At 38.8% G+C, this 18,891-nt stretch overlaps 1 protein-coding gene and 1 pseudogene across 1 annotated transcript in view; both read right to left on the reverse strand.

The window, feature by feature from the left end:
* Positions 1-18,806, reverse strand: part of LOC131227533 (protein CLT1, chloroplastic-like) — a 42,220-nt gene extending 23,414 nt beyond the window's left edge. Inside the window, exons 1-5 of the mRNA XM_058223337.1 lie at positions 18,640-18,806; positions 7,309-7,408; positions 7,170-7,205; positions 6,566-6,616; positions 6,302-6,425 (exon numbers count right to left, since the gene is read on the reverse strand). Of these exons, the coding sequence (XP_058079320.1) occupies positions 6,302-6,425; positions 6,566-6,616; positions 7,170-7,205; positions 7,309-7,408; positions 18,640-18,791 (463 nt within the window). The 5' untranslated portion in view covers positions 18,792-18,806. The remainder of the gene's footprint in view (positions 1-6,301; positions 6,426-6,565; positions 6,617-7,169; positions 7,206-7,308; positions 7,409-18,639) is intronic.
* On the reverse strand, positions 13,163-13,457 carry LOC131227342 (small ribosomal subunit protein uS14z/uS14y/uS14x-like; annotated as a pseudogene).
* Positions 18,807-18,891: the final 85 nt, after the last annotated feature.

Genomic DNA, 18,891 nt, shown 5'->3' on the forward strand with positions numbered 1-18,891 from the left:
TAGAAAGATTAAAAATAAATAAAATCCCACAGAGATTGTTGGGACATAGTTTATAAGGGCATGTTTGTAATAAAAGGAACGTAAGGGGCTTATTTATAATTTTGTTGCAAGTTTTTTTAAATTTTTTAAAAAAAAAAAATGAGAATAGGGCAGCCGGCCCTAACGTCTCCTTTTCTCTTTTCTTTCGTCTTCTCTTCTTTCTCTTCCTCTCTCTCTCCTTCTTTTCGTCTTCCAATATTCCAGTCCTAGCACCTCCCCTCATCTTCAATTACCTCATGACTTCCACTAGGCATGTGGCCTGAAAAATACTTATGACCTTTTTCTATTTCCATTCAGTGTTCGAGTTGCTGGTATTGCTACAAGTTTTGCTGACTAGAAATAAAGATATAACATTGTTATCGCCGTTAACTGGAAATGCAGGGACAAAGAGAAACAAGAGGAAAACAGTAGAATTTTTCAGTGAAACTTCAGGAAATGCCTAAATACACATTTTGCATATTTAGAAATTAAAAATTGAAAAAAGTATACATTAAATAATAAGTTTCCATTTAATGAGGCCCAAAAAGCTCATGTTGCCGTAAGAAATCACTCCAATAGTAACCAAAATGAGTTGATATAATACAAATGCAGCTATCATATAATAATTAAGACATGTAAAAGTAAATGAATTAAAAAAGTACACATTTTCAGCCAAATTTCAATCCCACAGAGTGACAAGGTGGCTCATAGTCATCATCCGAATCCCATTGCAGTTGGGCGTGGTATTGTTGCCCGACATGTTGGCAGTACTGTTCCCAGGTCAACCTCTACTCATACCAATTAAGGAACTCTCTTATGTATCTTTGATAGTCTTCCTTCCTGAATTGTACGAGTACAGCTAGACGTGGGTACTACGTGACATACATCAATGGCATTGGCTGAGTAGGGTCCTAAGGGAACAAATCGAGTCTAACCCCGACTCCCTGATAGTATTGCTGCTAGTACTATGGGTATCCCAAATATTCTCCTGTCAAGGGGTCATGACTCGAAGAACTATCTGTCGGTTGTCTGTATCCATGGGTAGATGAGTGTGACTGAATGTTCGAGCTACCATGCCCATACTCGTGATATCCCCCATGCGTATAAGGTGGGATGAAAGTAGAGCTCCCCTGCTCTGAACTGATGTCCATAGATGATAAGCTATGTGCGAGAGCATCATCCGTGGCACGTCCAGTTTTCTTCTTCGAATGACGTTCGAAAATATGCTTGGGCTCTGATGCTCTCATCCTAAATGGTGGACGAGATCATTGGTCCTCGAACTGAGTGGCATGGTCAAAGTACTGCTTGTCAGTGAACTGACCAACAGATCGCCGTCTCTGACTCGTCGTGCACTCCCCACCACTGCCACCTCTGCCCTCACTAGTACCACCTACATCGGTGCCAATGCCTCCTTCCCCTGCTTCATCACTGCTATTGTCTTCATCGTCCCCACGACTAGTGTAGAGTGGGGGTTGAGTCTCATCATCATCACTCACTACAACTTGATGATGGGGAGGAGGGCGTGAATATGTTTCCTCACTCTCGTCAGGACGTGCCGAACTCCTCACCAAAGGATCAAAGGAGTCTGTATCTGCCCTCTGTTGGCTTATTACCTGGTTGGCATCGAAACCAAGATACGTTACTTCCTCGGCTACCTATGGAGCATGGCCTCCCTCTGCATCATCTAAATCAGCTGATTTAACCCACTCATAAAGTGAGTCCTTAGCATCGTCACCTACTTGTGCCATGGTACCTATCGACAACAGGTCGAGTGGGTCCGTATTTTTTCCATGTCTCCGTCTGCCCGCAACTGCCTCTCTCTTAACTTCATATTGTAATAGCAGTAAACAAGTTTCTGCAACTTCTCATATGTAAGCCCGTTCCTCCTGCTAGTATGTATGAGTAACCACGTGCTTCAATTCCTCTCGCATGGTGAAGAGGATACAATCTAACTACAAGCACAGACTACCAATAATTATAGTGCAGATGTATCGCCTCCATACATCGCCCACCACTCGCTTATATATCAATGAGGAGCATGTTTTAGTTTGAAGTTTAAACGGAGAATGTAGTTACCTAACCATATACCACACTACATAAGTAAATAAATTAAAAATTATACTCACACGACATCATATTTTTTCTCGATACTTTTGCTAGTGCAGATGAGAACATACGCCTAGCTTCCCTATACTGCAAAAACTGTAAATGCGAATTCACAGGTCACCATTTTTACCACCCATATGTTTAGAGCCTATGAGGAAATCTACTTAGTAACGAAAGCTGCTCAAATTGAATTATCTAGTTACCGAATTTTCCTTGCATCGGCGATTTAGCGAACAACCTTTCAAACACTTCATGGACGGCCATCTTCAAATCATTTTACTTGTGGAGCCAGTGTTTGTTATGGAATCTGGGATTTAGGTAGTATGTTGAAATTAAAATATTATTTACTCGATTGCATTAACATGCAAACAGAAGTGATGTTTTAAAGTGTAAGTGCAAGTGATAAAAAAATATAGGTAAACGTAACAAACTTACCAACTTGGTGGAGTGGACGCTCGAGGGTCTTGTTCCATCTGTTATTGATGATATTGATCACCCACCGATGCGAGTTGGGAATTATAAACTGTATCACTTCTCATAATTCTCATAAGCTCGTACATTGACCCCCTCGAAGGCCACGTCTCATTATCTACGGCCCATCGGACCCTGTAGATCAGATTTAGGATGGAAAAAAATGGTATGAAATCTATCCCAGAAGGTATAGAACAACACTGTTGTCGATAACTTCTTTGCACCATCTGTCTTCCTCTGGTTCCACTCTAAGCATTTCTCAAATCTGAACAGATTTCTAAGACCCACATGGATGGTGCTTGTGCAAGCTGCCAAGTGCGATGAAGTTCGTGGCGAACCGTGTCGCACCCAATCTAACGATGTCTCCTCCACAACACTCACGCATCGCAGCCAACAACCATGAGTGATTGTATATGAAGTTCGTCACTCTCCTCGCATCATCGGTGGTCTTCCTGACAGAATCTCTCTGGCCTATCGCCTCGAGCATTAAATCAATGCAGTGTGCGAGGCACAGGGTCCAATATGGATTGTACCTCATCATCAATTTCTTCCCCACCTTAACGAACGAACTGTCGTTGTCAGTGACAACTTGGATGACATTCTAGGGCCCAACATCATTAATTACTTCCACCAGAAGCTCATATGTATGTGTGATATTTTATTTTGGTAGATGCATCAATAGATTTAAGGAAAACGGGTTACCCTCTACAGTACACCATAAAAATGATAATTGACATTTTCTTGGGTCCCATCCACCCATCACACATGACCGTCAACTCGTATTGCTACCAATTCGACTTGAGTGCACGTACCGAAGCCCCCATCTCCTCGTACTCCTGATCAAGGTAGACCCCAAGAATCTTCGTTGGTGTCGGAGGCTTCACGTCGGGCCCATCACGCTGCACCTCCTCAATCATATTTTTGAAGTGAGGATTGTTGGCTGCATTGGCTGGTCTCTGACTTGAGACGAACCACCTAAATATGGCGCTCCCCACTTTCTCCCTGATCCCTTTGTTCCATATGTTTTTTTAACCTTTTCTAATTAATACCTGCAATGGGTGCATTTGTAATACGGGCGTTGTGTGCGTTGTAGGCCATGCCCGTTAGAACCACTACCACCCACAATGGCTCCCCTAAACCATCTATTGCTCCTAAACGACGAACTAGTCTTGTCAAGTTGTCTCCTCTATTCCCCCTCCCACTCCAACGACCGGGACTTGTGGATCACCTGTTTGAACTCCCTCCTATCCCATGTCGTAACACATTCATTGGGGTATGCAATTCCCTCATCGTCGTCGTCATTATCTTGCTCCTCTCCGATGACACTCAAGCCCCGCCCAAAACCCCATAGGTGCTCCTTGAAATCCCTTTCCCAATCCTTCTGTTGTTGCTTATGTGACTTCGCCCCAACTAACACTCTTCTCATCTCCTCTCTCACTGGCTTTGTTACACTCGGGCAATCCTTCACATTCTTTTACCCCCGTGCTAAATGCTCCTTCAGCCTAGACACCCCCCCACTTCGTATCACTTGGCCGCAGTAGTTGCGTATGGCTCCATATTTATTCCCCTCCATTGGCCATCCATGTTTCCACCCAATGTCCCTTGCTCCTTTTCCTGATCCAGACGACATTTTACTCCCTAGTAGCATACAAATTTGCAATAATCGACAAAATAAGAGCATTGGCTAGTATTCAATGTAATAAGCCCAAATCAGTTGAAGGGCTAGGATGTTAAATCAAATCAGAATTTCATGTGAGTTACAATTGAGGAAAGAGTCCGCAAATTGCGTATTGAGTAACTCAGTGCACCAAGCATACCGAGTAAACACTATGGGGCTTATCGAGATTTATGTACTTTGTCTACTTCGTCCATCCATTTTAACATATAATTTTATGGCTTATTGTAAAAAATGAAGCATATCCAAACCTCAAGCGGACCACACCATAAGAAATAGTGTGAATTGAACATATGCCGTAGAAAAATTCTTAGGGGCCACGGAAGTTTTGGATCAAGCTGATTTTTTTAATGTTTTACCTCCATCCATGGCTCCATGATCTTATAAACAATTTTGATGACAAATAAACATCACTATGGGCCCTAGGAAGGTTTCAACAGTGGAATCAATATTCTCATTGTTTCCTTTGATGTGTTCCACTTGAGCTTTGGATATGCTTTAATTTTGGGTAAACCCCTAAAATGAGCTGGAAAATGGATGGATGGTGTGGATAAACCACATACATTCTCGGTGGGCCCATGAGACTTTACTCAGTACGATCAAGTGTACGAGTTATTCAATACACTGACTGCATGTCACCAAGTTCTGTGGACCCACCATAATGTATGTGTTATATATCTAAACCGTCCATCCATTTAGAGAGATCATTTTATGAGTCAAGCCAAATAATGAGGCAGATCCAAAGCTCAATTGGACCCCGCCACAGAAAACAGTGAAGATTGAACGCCTACCATTAAAAACTTCATGGGGGCCATAGAAGTTTTTGATCAAATTGATATTTATGTTCTTCCCTTCTTTCATGTCTGTGTGAACTTACGAACAGGTTGGATCTCAAATAAACATCATGGTGGGCCCTAGCCCCTAGGAAGGTTTCAATGGTGGATGTCACTGTCCCAACTGTTTCCTGTGGTGGGGTCCACTTGAGCTTTGGATATGCCTCAATTTTGGGCTCATGGCATAAAATGGTCTCGCCAAATGGATGAATAGTATGGATATAACAAATATATCTTGGTGTGGTCCACAGAACTTGGTGACTCACTTCAGTAATGAGATCGCTACTGCAGAAGAGGATTGGCTGGTGTACCACACACCACCGACTTGGTTGGTGTGTTAACATCACCAAGTTTTGTGGATCCTATCATGAGGCATGTGTTATATCCAAACCGTCCGTTCATTTGGCAAGCTCATCGTAAGTCTTGAGCCAAAAAACAAGACATGCAAAGATCAAGTGGACCACACCGCACAAAGCAATGGGGGATTGAACATCTACCCTTTTGGGGGTCACATAAGTTTTGGATCAAAATGATATTTGTTTTACCTCTTCATTTGATCCAGGTTTGTGTGATCTTATGAACAGATTGGATGGAAAATAAAGGTTATGGTGGGCCCTACGAATGCTTTAACGGTGATAATCACTATCCCCACTGCTATTTATGGTGTGGTCCATTTGAGCTTTGGATATGAAGCATTTTTGGACTCGTGCTCTAAAATACTCTCGCCAAATGGATGAACGGTATGGATATGATAAACACATCCTTGTGGGGCCCATGTAACTTTGATCTCCTTTGAACCGTTCGTACAACTCGGAGCTCAAGGAGTGTCAACACTCGTCTTTGTACAATACGTACCCACTTCTCGGTTCATAGCTAATCTGTGTCCGGACGTGGATTTCTTTCGCAGGAAGTTCCTGCGCTGCGATGCTATGTGGGGCCCACCATGATGTCTATAAAAAATCCACCCCGTCCGTCCATTTTTTTAGATCATTTTAGGACATTAAATAAAAAATCAGGTGGATCCAAAACTCAAGGCAGCCGCACGAGAGGAAATAGTGGAGATTCAGAGACCACCGTTAATGTTTATTAGGCTACAACAATATCTGCATGTTCTTCAGTTCAGCTCTGCAAATGAATTTCACTTTTGGAAAGAACATCAGTTCCAACATAAATTTAGTTTTAAGTACAAATAACATACCAGTGGATAAAGATCCTATATTTAGAAAGCAGGCTGCTCCATCTTTAAGGTATGTAGGCAGTTGATTGAATGGAATGCCCCATAACTTGGATAGAAAAGGGAGTAGAAGGAATATAAACAGTGCCTGCACCAATGCACCAAATTGAAGCACGCTATGGATTATCAGCTTTGCATGATACTTTGGGGAGGAAACTTTTTTCACCAGTCTGCCAAAATGTTTATAGATGCTTAGAATTTAGATTCGGTTTATTTCAGATCACTTACTTGGAAAGCAGACCCATAGGAGTTAACGACAAAAAGATCGACCGATCCTCCCTGCAACATATAATGGTGCATCGTTGTGTATTGTAAAAATTTAAAAAGACGCTAAACTTTGATATCAGAGGTGCTATATGATGCTCGAGTGAGAGAAAATGCATCTTTTGTTCGACCAAGCAGATTTTTTGGTGATGTGAACTGCTGATGGTAAATCCATCATGGGCAATGGAAATGCCTAATATCTCTCTAATCAGATTATTCTGGACCTCCATTGGAAATGGACAACTGGAACCAATAATCCACATTTAACATGGACTACATTGGACAATGAGGATCATCTGATGATGGAGATTTTAGGGTTATCTCGTCTACCATGGATCCCACCACATGAATGATTTGGAACCAGAAGAACAGCCAACATCTGCATTTGTCAAGCCAAACAAAAGCTCGATTGAGCATTTATATTTCCTCTTCATCCATTAGAAAATGTACACCATAATGAATTTGGACAGGTATTTGAAGATAGAAAAATGATACAAATTAGTTCAATTTCGGGCACACTAAGATTCTTCGGAGCTCAAGAATAAAAGAAATGGTGCCAGAACAATACCTTTAATTGTCGGGCAGCATCCAGGAATATTATTTCCTACCAAAAAACAACAAAGGAAAATTTTATCAGAGAAAATTTCAGTTGAGAAGAATCATAAGAGGTGATACAATTTATCAAATCCTTTGGGAATGTTAACAACCTTCAACACTGTATCAGCAGCTTGAAACATAAATGAAGTAATCATCAAAAGTGTCCAAAAAATTCCAGCTTCTTTCATTGAAGCACCAGCACTGGATCCACTGCAAACATGAACAGAATCTGAATACCAATATGGACTATGGACTACGCCAGCATATATCACCGCCAGCAAAAATATTATGGTAAACCAACTATCTATTGGACTTTTCTCAGCATTGTACTAAGCCTGAATAGGAAAGCACAATATGGTTCTGTCATTTTAATGTGCTGACCTTATGCACAAAAAAAAATAAATAAATAAATAAAATGAAGATAATGCTCAGTCACAAACCATGCTAGCCCAGATACTGGTCATATGTTTAAGGAATGTTAGTTAGCATCACTTGTTTAACTCTAAAATTTGAATCGGAGAAAATAGACAAGGAGCACCAACAGTTCTAACCATCTGATTGTGACCATATCACTTGTCTTAAGATTTAGGCTTCACCCATTACTTTTTTGTCAGATATTTCCACAGAGAAATGGAAAAGATGTTACCTTATTTTGTTATGTAATATTCATTTATTGTTGCGCACTACCAAATTCAGCCATCTTATATCAAGTAGCGTCTTGAGAACTTGGAAGTTTTAATATGTAGGAGCAGGCCGTAGCTCTTATAGTGCCTGAGATGTGTGTTTCTCGTCTCTGATTTCCTATCACAGTATGAGATCTAGGTTACTTCTTTTAATTCATGTTTCCATATTCTGTATTTATATCCTCGAATATATGCTGAGAAGATTTGGCTTCAGTGATAGACGGAGGCAATGGAAAAAGGAGTGTGCAGCTTTTGACTCTTTCTTAATCTTGGTTAATGGGTCTCCAAAAGGCTTCTTTCTTTTGTGGTACTAGAGGTTTTCATCAGGGAGATCCTCTCTTCCCATTCCTATTTATGGTGGTTGTAGAGGCTCTCAATAGAATGTTAAGGTCATAAAGGCAATTAGTGAGGATAGACAAGGGACTGCAAAAAGAGAAATGGGGTTTACCCTTCAGACTTGTTTGGTTTTCCAATTTCCTATGAAATGCAATGTAAATGAACCATCATTATCATTTCCAAGTGTTTGTTTAATCAGGAATTGTGGCTAGTAATTCGAGAGTCAAATACACTTGTAAAGAAAATAGGAAAAGTAAATCCTAATCGTTACATTTTCACATTATAAAACTAACATTTTTACAGTGATTTCATGGTGAAACAAAAATGTAGCAAAATCATCATTGCAGTCAAACATGAGTGATGTCACCACACAATTACAAGAATAAGTAATCATTTACCCATTTACAGCCATTTATCATAGTAATTGGAAAACCAAACAGGTCTAAAAACCACCAAGGCAAAGCCCCAAGCCAATAGGAATAACAAAAAACAACTCGTTACTCCATGACCTGAATAGAATTGAATCCCAATCCCTTCGTAACAACTCAATGGATAATCCCCTAAATTTAGGGCTGTGAAGATCCAACCCAAAGATCACAGAGGAGATTGAACTAATTACAAAAGCAATCTATAATGCATTTCTATCAAATATTCTAGCAGTCCTCTCTCCAAAGCCCCCCAAAAATGCCGTTGATGAGCATTTGCAAATAACTGAGCCTTGGGTTTCTGTCCATCTGGCGATGACACCAAAGATCGACTCATTTAATAACCAAGAAAGCTAGAACATTTGAGTAAAATGAGACCACACAAAGCAAGGTATCTAACAATAGAATGAATAGGTGGTTAACAAACTCCACATCTTGTCTGTACATGATTCACATATTTGGAAGATCAAAGTTTCTCTTCTTAAGTTGTCTACAGTGCGAATTTATTTGCTATAGTGATCTAGGCAAAAGCTTGGACCCTGGGGGGAGAAGTGGCAAGAGGAGCCTTCCAAATATTGGAACAAGGGTAGGAGGCTCAAATGCACGAAGGCTTGACTAAGGATACGAAAGTGAAATTTCCACTAGACAACCACTTCTAAACCTTTCTGTCTTTGGTAGAACAGTCAATGCTAACATCGTAAAGCTTCCCTAGGAGCACAAATAAGGCGCTAGTCTTGTCATAGAGGTTCCTCCAAATAAGATACCTTAATCATCATGCCATGATTAGGAGCCAAGAGATGTAAAGAGTAGAGAAAGGTTTCAATGGCTAGTCCCAGCAACATATCCTCCCACAACCAAACCTTTTCAACTTGGCCAATGACAAATTGAGAACCATCATAGTCTACCCACTTTATGATGGATAGACCTACATTCGTGATGCTCTCTTCTACCCAAAAGACTTGTAGCTTTCTAGATATCGAAATCACATTATGAGCAGGGACCACCAAGAACCAAACCCCGTCAGAAGACCTGTATTTCCTAAGAATAGTCCATCCACAATGCTCTCATTTCCTCTCCAAACCTCCACTACCATTTTTCCCAATAAAGCCCACTTCCTTTGCTGGATTCTTCCGACACCCAAGCCTAATCCCTTTTTTATTTCTAGACATCATCCCACTTTTCCTGATGAATTTTGTGCTTTTCCTCTCTTATCCTGCAAGAAATCAAGCTTAATTTCAGTATTTTCCTTGCCACGAAAATTGGAACCTTGAATAAAGATAAAAAGTACATTGGGAGGTTGGATAGGGTGGATTTGATAAAGATTGAAGACATGACTTTTCCATCTTGTGAATCTTGATCTAGTTTTTTTAATAATAGGATCCCAGAATGAAGTCAAATTTTAGCCCAATACGAACCTCATCATCCACGACAAATGATTGGGCATATCTATATCTAGGAATTAGACAGTAAGCTACTGGATGAAGTTCATAGAGTTGTCTTGTCCATCTCTTATCGATTATCCTCTAGTAGACCTCCTATTTTGAATAATCACGTTGAATTGCCAGCTTCATCTTATCCATGGCATCGTAGAGGAAGCCCACGGTAGGTGCTTCATCGGTTTTAACAAGACGGAGTACCCTCATTAGTGGCTTCATCACCTTTAGGATCTTTCGGACCTTCTTCAAATATTTGTTGTCCCTTATGGTCTTCACAACCTCAACCGGAGTCCCTGATGTCTTCTTTCAATGTTTTGTGTTGAGCCAATCTTAGGAAGCGAACATCTCACTCAACTCTCCCCTATGCTAATACAAACTCTCCAGGGCTATAAAGTTAGTTGCAAAACTAGTCGCCGTAGCCCTAAGCAACTCTCTTCCCTTCGTAAACCTCCTCATCATTGCAACTACTTGATTATGATTGTAAATAAATGCCTCACTTCTCGTCCTTTCAACCATTTCCTAAACACTTTTCTTCCCAATATATTCCATTGTAAGATAAATACAATGGGTAACACATGGTAACTAAAATATATGTGGTCTCTTTATCATCAACTTTTGTCCAGCAGCCTTATATGTTGCTTCATTATCTGTAAAAATCTGCACCACAATCTCCTCTCCAATCCCATCCACCATTTTATTCATTGGGGAAAAATAAGTAGCATTTTTTTGTTTCATCTAATGCATCAATTGACTTATGGTACACCGTTCCTAAGTGGCAATACACCATAAAGTTCATCATGTTGCGTCTGGTTAGGCCAGTCCAACCATCGCACATGATCGTGCATCATTTGGCCTGCCATATGGGTTTAAAGATAGCTCACGTATGCTTTCACATCCATATACTCTGCATTTGTCCATTTCCCCCTAATCTCCCTAGCCATGGGAGCTTAAATTTCTTCTCCTGCTTCTACTACTTCATCAATTACCACCTACCAATATGGAGAATTGGTCGCATTATGGAGTATGTTGGCATATATAAATAACTTCGTTGCTACCCTACCCAGCTTCTCAATGGAAGTTTTACTCCACATTTTTTTTTTAAATCTTCTTTTGTTTAGTTGATTCTTTCCTAAATTTGATCAGATCAATAGAGGGTCTCCTTGGCTCGTCTACTTCCACATCCACATCCACAGGAGCATTACGTGAAGATGCCTTGCGTCGACTACCAAATATACATCGTAATCCACAAAACTTACCCCCACTTGCAGATGCAATCGCACTGCACTGCATTTAACGCCTTTATTTGCATATCTACGTTAAACTCTAATCTCTTTATCACATTCTTTAGCCCAACACGAACCTCATCATCCGCAACAAATGATTGTGCATATCTGTCTCTAGGATTTAGACAATAACCTGTTAGATGAAGTTCGTGATGGAGTTGTCTTGTTCATCTCTTATCGATCATCCTCTAGTAGACCTCCTAGTTTGAACAATCAAGTTGAATTTTTAGCTTCGCCTTATCCATGACATTGTAGAGGAAGCCCATAGTAGGTGCTTCGTCGGTTTTAACAAGACAGAGTACCCTCATTAGTGGCTCCATCACCTTTAGGATCTTTCGGACCTTCTTCCAATATTTGTTGTCCCTTACGATCTTCACAACCTTAACTGGAGTCCCTGATGTCTTCTTCCCATGTTTTGTGTTGAGTCAATCTTGGAAAGCGAACATCTCACTCAATTCTCCCCTATGCTCGTACAAACTCTCCAAGGCTATAAAGTTAGTTGCAAATCTAGTCACCAAAAGCCTAAACAACTCTCTTCCCTTCGTAAACCTCCTCATTATTGCAACTACTTGATTATGATTGTAAATAAATTCGTAGCTTTTCTTGCCCTTTCGACAATTTCCTTAACAAATCCCCCCCATCCCAACCCCCCCCCCCCCCCCCAAAAAAAATATTTCCAATATAAGAATAATACAGTGGGCAACTAATGGTGACCAAAATATATGTTTTCTCTTTATCATCAACTTTTGTCTTGAAGCCTTATATGTTGCTTCATTATCTGCAAAAACCCATACTACATTCTCCTCTCCAATCTCATCCACCATTTTATCCATTAGGGAGAAAATATAAGTAGCATTTTTTGTTTCATTTGATGCATCAATCAACTTATGTTACACCATTTCCAAGTGGCAATACACCATAAAGTTGATCATGCTCCGTTTGGTTGGGCTAGTCCAACCATCGCACATGATTGTGCATCCTTTGGCCTGCTATATGGGTTTAAAGGTAGTCATGTATGCTTTTACATCCGCATACTTTGCATCTGTCCGTTTCCCCCAATTTCCCTAGCCGTGGGAGCTTTAATTCCTTCACTTGCTTCTGTTGCGGCATCAATTACTACTTGCAAATATGTATAAATAATTTTGTTGTTGCCCTGCTTCTCAATGGAAGTTTTACTCCACATTTGTTTTATCTTGTTTTGTTTAGTTGAGTCTTTCCTAAATATGATCGAATCAATAGAGGGTCTCCTTGGCTCATTGTCTTCCAAATCCACATCCACAGGGGCATTAAGTGAAAATGCCTCCATTCGGCTGGCAAACATACTTCATAATAAACCCAACCTACCCCCACTTACAGATGCAATTGCACTACAGGCTGCACTCCCACGTATAGATCCCGCGCCAAACATTCAATGACATTCTTCTTCATCATGAGCAAGGCATGCGCTCTCTCTTCTAGCTATAGTTATTTCCCAATCTGAATCTTTGTCAGAATCAATGATCTCTTCATCACGAACATTCATATATTCAAGACCAAACACCTCATGTTGGGTCGATTCCAAAATCTTATCTTTCTTCTTCTGCACAACAACTCGTTTCCCTTTTCTTTTTTTTTCTTTTTTTGTTCAAAGAGGAAGAGAATTCATTAACCACCAAGTAAATTCAAACATAGAAAATCCAGTGAATGACCTTCCAAACTGAGAGAATACTAACTTGTATGGAAACCTATTCTAAAAATTAGCAGGAGAACAAAACAAAAACAAAAATAAAATTTTGATGCATCTTCCTTCATTGCGTGCCGCTTATGAAGCATTTCTCCTCTTAAAATACTTGATGAAGCCAATCTCCTTAGCATTGCTTCAGAAGCACTGCCTGCAGCATATAAGCCCATACTTCCTGATCAACCCGTGTGGGTTTCCAAAGACACGACAGCTACGTGATCCAGGGCCGTAGCTCTTCGAATGAGAGTTCCAGACGTTTGAGTGTCCCATTTCCTATTCCGTCGTTGCAGATGAAAAACCTTAGTTTTGGAGAAGCGAGCACGGAAAGAAAAAATCTATTTTGGGAGATGAAAGTGCTAAAAAAACCCAAGCTCTCTCTCTCTCTCTCTCTCTCTCTCTCTCTCAACAACTCGTTTCCCCTGACTCATCCAACCTAACTTGCATCAAAATCATTATCTCTTTTCACACTCTGATACATCCCGTAACTTGACCCTTTCAATGTACCAAATGTTGTTTAAGTCGTGTAATTCCACTAGTTATTAGTCCATCACAATGGTTGCACTTAATTTGGTGCCTACCACCACCTATCCTCGAACAATGTTGCCATTCAATATCCTCACTTCCCTGTTGGCCAAACATTTTCTTTGGTAGATATGGCCTGTGTGAGAGTCTATTTGGTTCTCCACATCTAAATACAATTTTTATAAGAGAATGGATTAATTAAATCTCGAAACTTGTAAATAGATTAATGAAATAATGTTCTAACATCTTCTAAACCTAATCAATAAAAAAGTACTATACCCTATGATTACGTAGCTCCAAAACCAGCCCAAAACAAGAAAATATAAACATACAGTCACTAATTTGAAAAAAAATAAAAATTAAAAGATTGAATCAATAATGAAAATATGACATTCAAGCACATCACGTCATCTTATATTAATACCACACTCTTATTCAAACATCAAACAAGAAAAAAAAAAAAAAAAAGACATACTTTTCTTAATTTTTAAAAATAAGCTGAAAATAGTCCATAAATACAAAATAATACTAAATGAATTGCATAATCTGTAAAAAGAACATTTATATGTTGTACTATCACTAACACATCATATTAACCATTAAAATAGAAAAAGAATGAAAAAAAAATTCCGAACTTTTAAAAATAGGGTGAAAATAGTCCGAAAATACAAAAAAATAAATAAATACCAAATCAATTATGTAATCCGTGAAAAGAACATTTGTATGTTCTACTATCATTAACACATCACATTCAACCATTAAAATAGAAAAATATTGATTTTTTTCCTAATTTTAAAAAATAGGACGAAAATAGTTCGTAAATAAAAAAACATAGAAAATCAAATGCATAATATGTTAAAAGAACATTTATATATTCTACTATCAGTAATACATCATATTCAACCATTTAAACAGAAAAAGATTGATAAAAAATGATTTTTCCTAATTTTTAAAAATAGGCCAAAAATAGTCCAAAATTTTTAAAAAAAAAACAAAAAAAATACCAAATCATTTGCATAATTTGGAAAAAGAACATTTATAAGTTTTACAATCATTAGCACAACATACTTAATCATTAAAACAGAAAAAGATTGAAAAATTTTGACATTTCCTAAAATTTAAAAATACGCCTAAAATAGACCGTAAATACAAAAAATACCAAAAAAAAAAAAAAAAAACCAAATCATTTGCATAATCTGTAAAAATAACTTTTATATGTTCTAATATCATTAACAAGTCATATTCAACCATTAAAACAGAAACAAATTGATTTTTTCCCTAATTTTTAAAAATAGGCCAAAAATAGTCTGTAAATACAAAAAAAATACCAAATCATTTGTATAATCTATAAAAATAAAATTTATATGTTCTACTATCATCAAGGTATTCTGTAATGGTAACGGTGGCCGTAACAGCCACCATTGTTACCTTTATGATATGGGTTGTAATGGCCATTACGGCCCCCGTAATGGCTGTTATGGTCTCTCTCTCTCTCTCTCTCTCTCTCTCTCTCTCTCTCTCTCTCTCTCTTCTATTAAAAAAACCCCGAAAAACCTCTATCGGCCCCGTAACAGCAGCCTTTACAGGGGGGGCGGGCATAACGGGCCGTTACGAGGGTTTTAACGGCCTTTACGGGTTATTTTATCTGTAACGGCCGTTATGACCTTTACGACCCCGTAATGTGTAACGGTTGCCATCATTACCTTTGTGTAACAGCCTTTATGACACACCATGACTATCATTAACACATCATATTCAATCATTAAAACAGAAAAAGATTGAAGAACATTTGATTTTTCCTAATTTTTAAGAATAGGCCGAAAATGGTCTGTGAACGCAAAAAAATACCAAATCAATTGCATAATCTGTAAAAAAAAACATTTATATGTTCTACTATCATTAAAACACAATATTCAACCATTAAAATAGAAAATTATTGAAAAAAAAATGATTTTCCCTAATATTTAAAAAATTGACCGAAAATAGTCCAAAAATAAAAAAGAAAAGAAAAGAAAATCAGTTGCATAATCTGTAAAATGCACACTAATATGTTCTAATTTGAATATGCATCATATTCAATCATGACAACAGGGATTTTTAAAAAATAATATATAAATACCTATTTTTGAAGATTTTCAGGAAAATGGCCTACGGAGTTTCGATTCAACCAAATCCTTGAAATAACTTGTTTTGATCCTCAAATTCAAGCTAAGAGTGGTCGGAATTTGCAATAGAATAGTTTAGGAAAGAGTTTGGAAAAGAGAAAAGTGCATATAAATGAGAAAAATCACAACTTAAAAAGACAAAAAAACAAGTCGTTACTGACCACTACGTCCCTCGTAATGGCTGATCTGAGCCAAAAACTAGGGGGTCACTGTTTCAACCCCTGTATCGCGTAACGGACTTGGCCGTTACCGTTACATATCAGCTAGTACACCCTGATGTGATGGAGTTGTGAAAATGGTTTGTCAGTTCACGCAAAGTCCTTGCTCCCACAATCTCGATACTGTGTATAGGATCCTCCGCTACTTGAAATGAGCTCCAAGTAAAAGGGCTTCATATGGCAATAATGGTCAGTTGGATATTCAGGCACGTTGTGATGCAGATAGGGCCGATCGTCAAACGATCGACACTCCACTTCTAGTTATTACACGTTTGTAAGAGGTAACCTTGTTTCATGAAAGAGCTAAAATAGTTCATTTTTTCTCAATCATCCTCCTAAGTTGTTATATGGCTTATGTTGCATGCGAGGTTATCTGGCTTCAATCCCTCCACGACATGGGCATCACAATCTCCACCCAAATTCTGTTGAACTGTGACGATTAGGTTGTTATTCACATTGCATGTGATCCTGTCTTTCATGAAAGGACAAAACACTAGCAGTTCCTTGTCATGCATGTATCCTGTGTTTCATTAAAGGAGAAAATACACGTTGAAGTTGATTGTCACTTTGTCCGTGAGAAGACTTCATATGGCCTACTTTATACCCTTCACATTCAATCTAACAACCAGCTGACAGATATTCTTACCAAGGCCATACATCCTTCTCTTCTCCAAGCAATTATGGGCAATCAGGGCATGTGTGACATCTTCACTCTAGCTTGAGGGGTATTATAAGAGTAGCGTGTGTGTGATGTAGTAGTGTATGCATGTATGGGTATAGATGGTGTGTGTGAGATATTTTCTATGTGGTGTGTATCTTATTTTAGTGCTCCAGGTGGACATCATTTCCTTTTATGTCAATTAGGTTTTAATAATATAGCATTGGGCCATTTGAGATTATCCTATTCTCTACACAACCCTTTCTCTCTCAAAAACTCTTCTTCTCTACTTCGTGATTAGTTACAAGAGGGAAGAGCTGGATCATTGCCAACCAGTTGCTTCCCCTCCTGATGCACTTAAAAAACATATGGAACGATGACACAGATTGAGTTTCTATGTGGGCTATGCTCTGATTTTAAGCTTTAGCGTGTCTAGGTCTTGGGAAGAGAAATCTTTCAAAAAACAAAAAAGGTCTTGTGCAGAGAAACCTTCCTTCTTTTGAGATAATCTACAATTATGGAAGAGGCAAAGATCGTTGTAGGGACTCTTCGGGTATGCAGAGTTCAGTTATTCCAGAGAGATCTGCCTTTCCTGTCAGGTCAAAGCCTCCACGTCGAGGACCTTCAAAGAAAGGTCAATCTTGATCATCCTCTTAGAACAGCGACAAGGAGAAACTCAGTTGTACTCATTTTGGTCATCACAGACATGTCTGTAAGCACTACTATGATCTTCACCCTAATCTCTGACCTAAGCCCAAGAGAGCAGCTCATAGTTTTGAGGTTGAGAGGGAGCAGGCTTCGGATGTTCAAGATTCCAGAGATCGATCAGTGCCCTCAGCCAGACCACTAGTGACCTCCATCAGGAGCTGGCAGAGCTGTCATTCACATTCAACGAGTACTTCTAATGGGCAGGGAGGCACATTTGCTTGTTCTACTCAATCCTATGCACATCCATCCACATCTTGGATAATTAACTCTAGCGCTATGGATTATATGACCAATATGGGAAGGTAACTTTCTTTTGTATTCCAAATCCTTTAGTTGCATAAAGTCACTGATGGTCCTTTTTTATAGCCTCTAGGAAAGGAGCTGATCAGGCAAGGTGTTCCATAACAGTAACGGTGGTCGTAACGGCCACTGCTGTTACCATTACAATACGGGCCATTACAGCATTTTTTTATTGGTTTCAGGACCATTATGGGGCCGTTACAGCCAGTTTTTTCAGTAATGGCCGTTACCGTTACATAACCATTTTTGCATACCATGTTATCAGGTCATGTCATCCTAAAGTAACCATTTGTTCTTCATGTCTCTTTCTTTCCAACTTATTATCTGCTAATTCCCTCACTAAGCAGATAAATTATTGTATCGCATTTTTCCTTCTTGTGTTACAAAGGATCTGCAAACCAAGAGCGGTGGTGGATGTGAAGCCCATGGTCTGCACTTATTCAATGCCGGTGACACCTCTACTGCTCATGTTTCAAAGTCACATCTTAGAAAAGAACCTATCTAGCTTTGGCATGCTCACCTGGGTCATTTGCCTTATGTTGTTATTTCCCAATAAATTCTATCAAATGTTGAATTTAAATGTGATTTTTGTCAATTGTCAAAACTTTGTAAAACAAATTTTACCCCTGGTACTAAAAAGTATAGAACTTTTTTATTTAGTTCATTCTGATGTAGGGTCCTAGCCCAGTTATTTCTGTTTTTGGATATAAATACTATATCTCATTTGATGAATTCTCCTACAATATGCATCTGTTTATGTTTGTGCCCGTCTATCTCACTCCAAAACTAGATGCCCCTTGATCAAAAACATTGCTCGGATCCTCTAGAATGAATTCGGGTCAATTGAATAAGAATTTTAAAAGCGTTGCTATAGATTTGAAAATATAAGTTAAAAAAAAAAAAGAAAAAATAAGGCAAAATGTAATACAAACAGAGCAGACATAATTAGTAAACCTGTTGGGGCATTGATACTAATGATTTACTTACCTTGCAACAGTTATTATTACACCAACTGCAACAAGAAAGCATCCAAGTAATTGATTGACTCTATACCGCCTCCTAAGGAAAATAACTGATAAGAGAAGTTGCCACACAAGAAAGGTCTGCAAAATACATTTCAGAAAAAATAGCAATTCCATTATTTCAATTATGAATATTGTGAAGGAAAAGGAAAACTATACTACTTTTAGAATATAGTGTGCTATCATGGGTATGGGAACTACTGTTAGGGGTGACGAC

Source organism: Magnolia sinica, chromosome 15 (genome assembly GCF_029962835.1).
Source record: "Magnolia sinica isolate HGM2019 chromosome 15, MsV1, whole genome shotgun sequence".
NCBI classification, from domain to species: domain Eukaryota; kingdom Viridiplantae; phylum Streptophyta; class Magnoliopsida; order Magnoliales; family Magnoliaceae; genus Magnolia; species Magnolia sinica.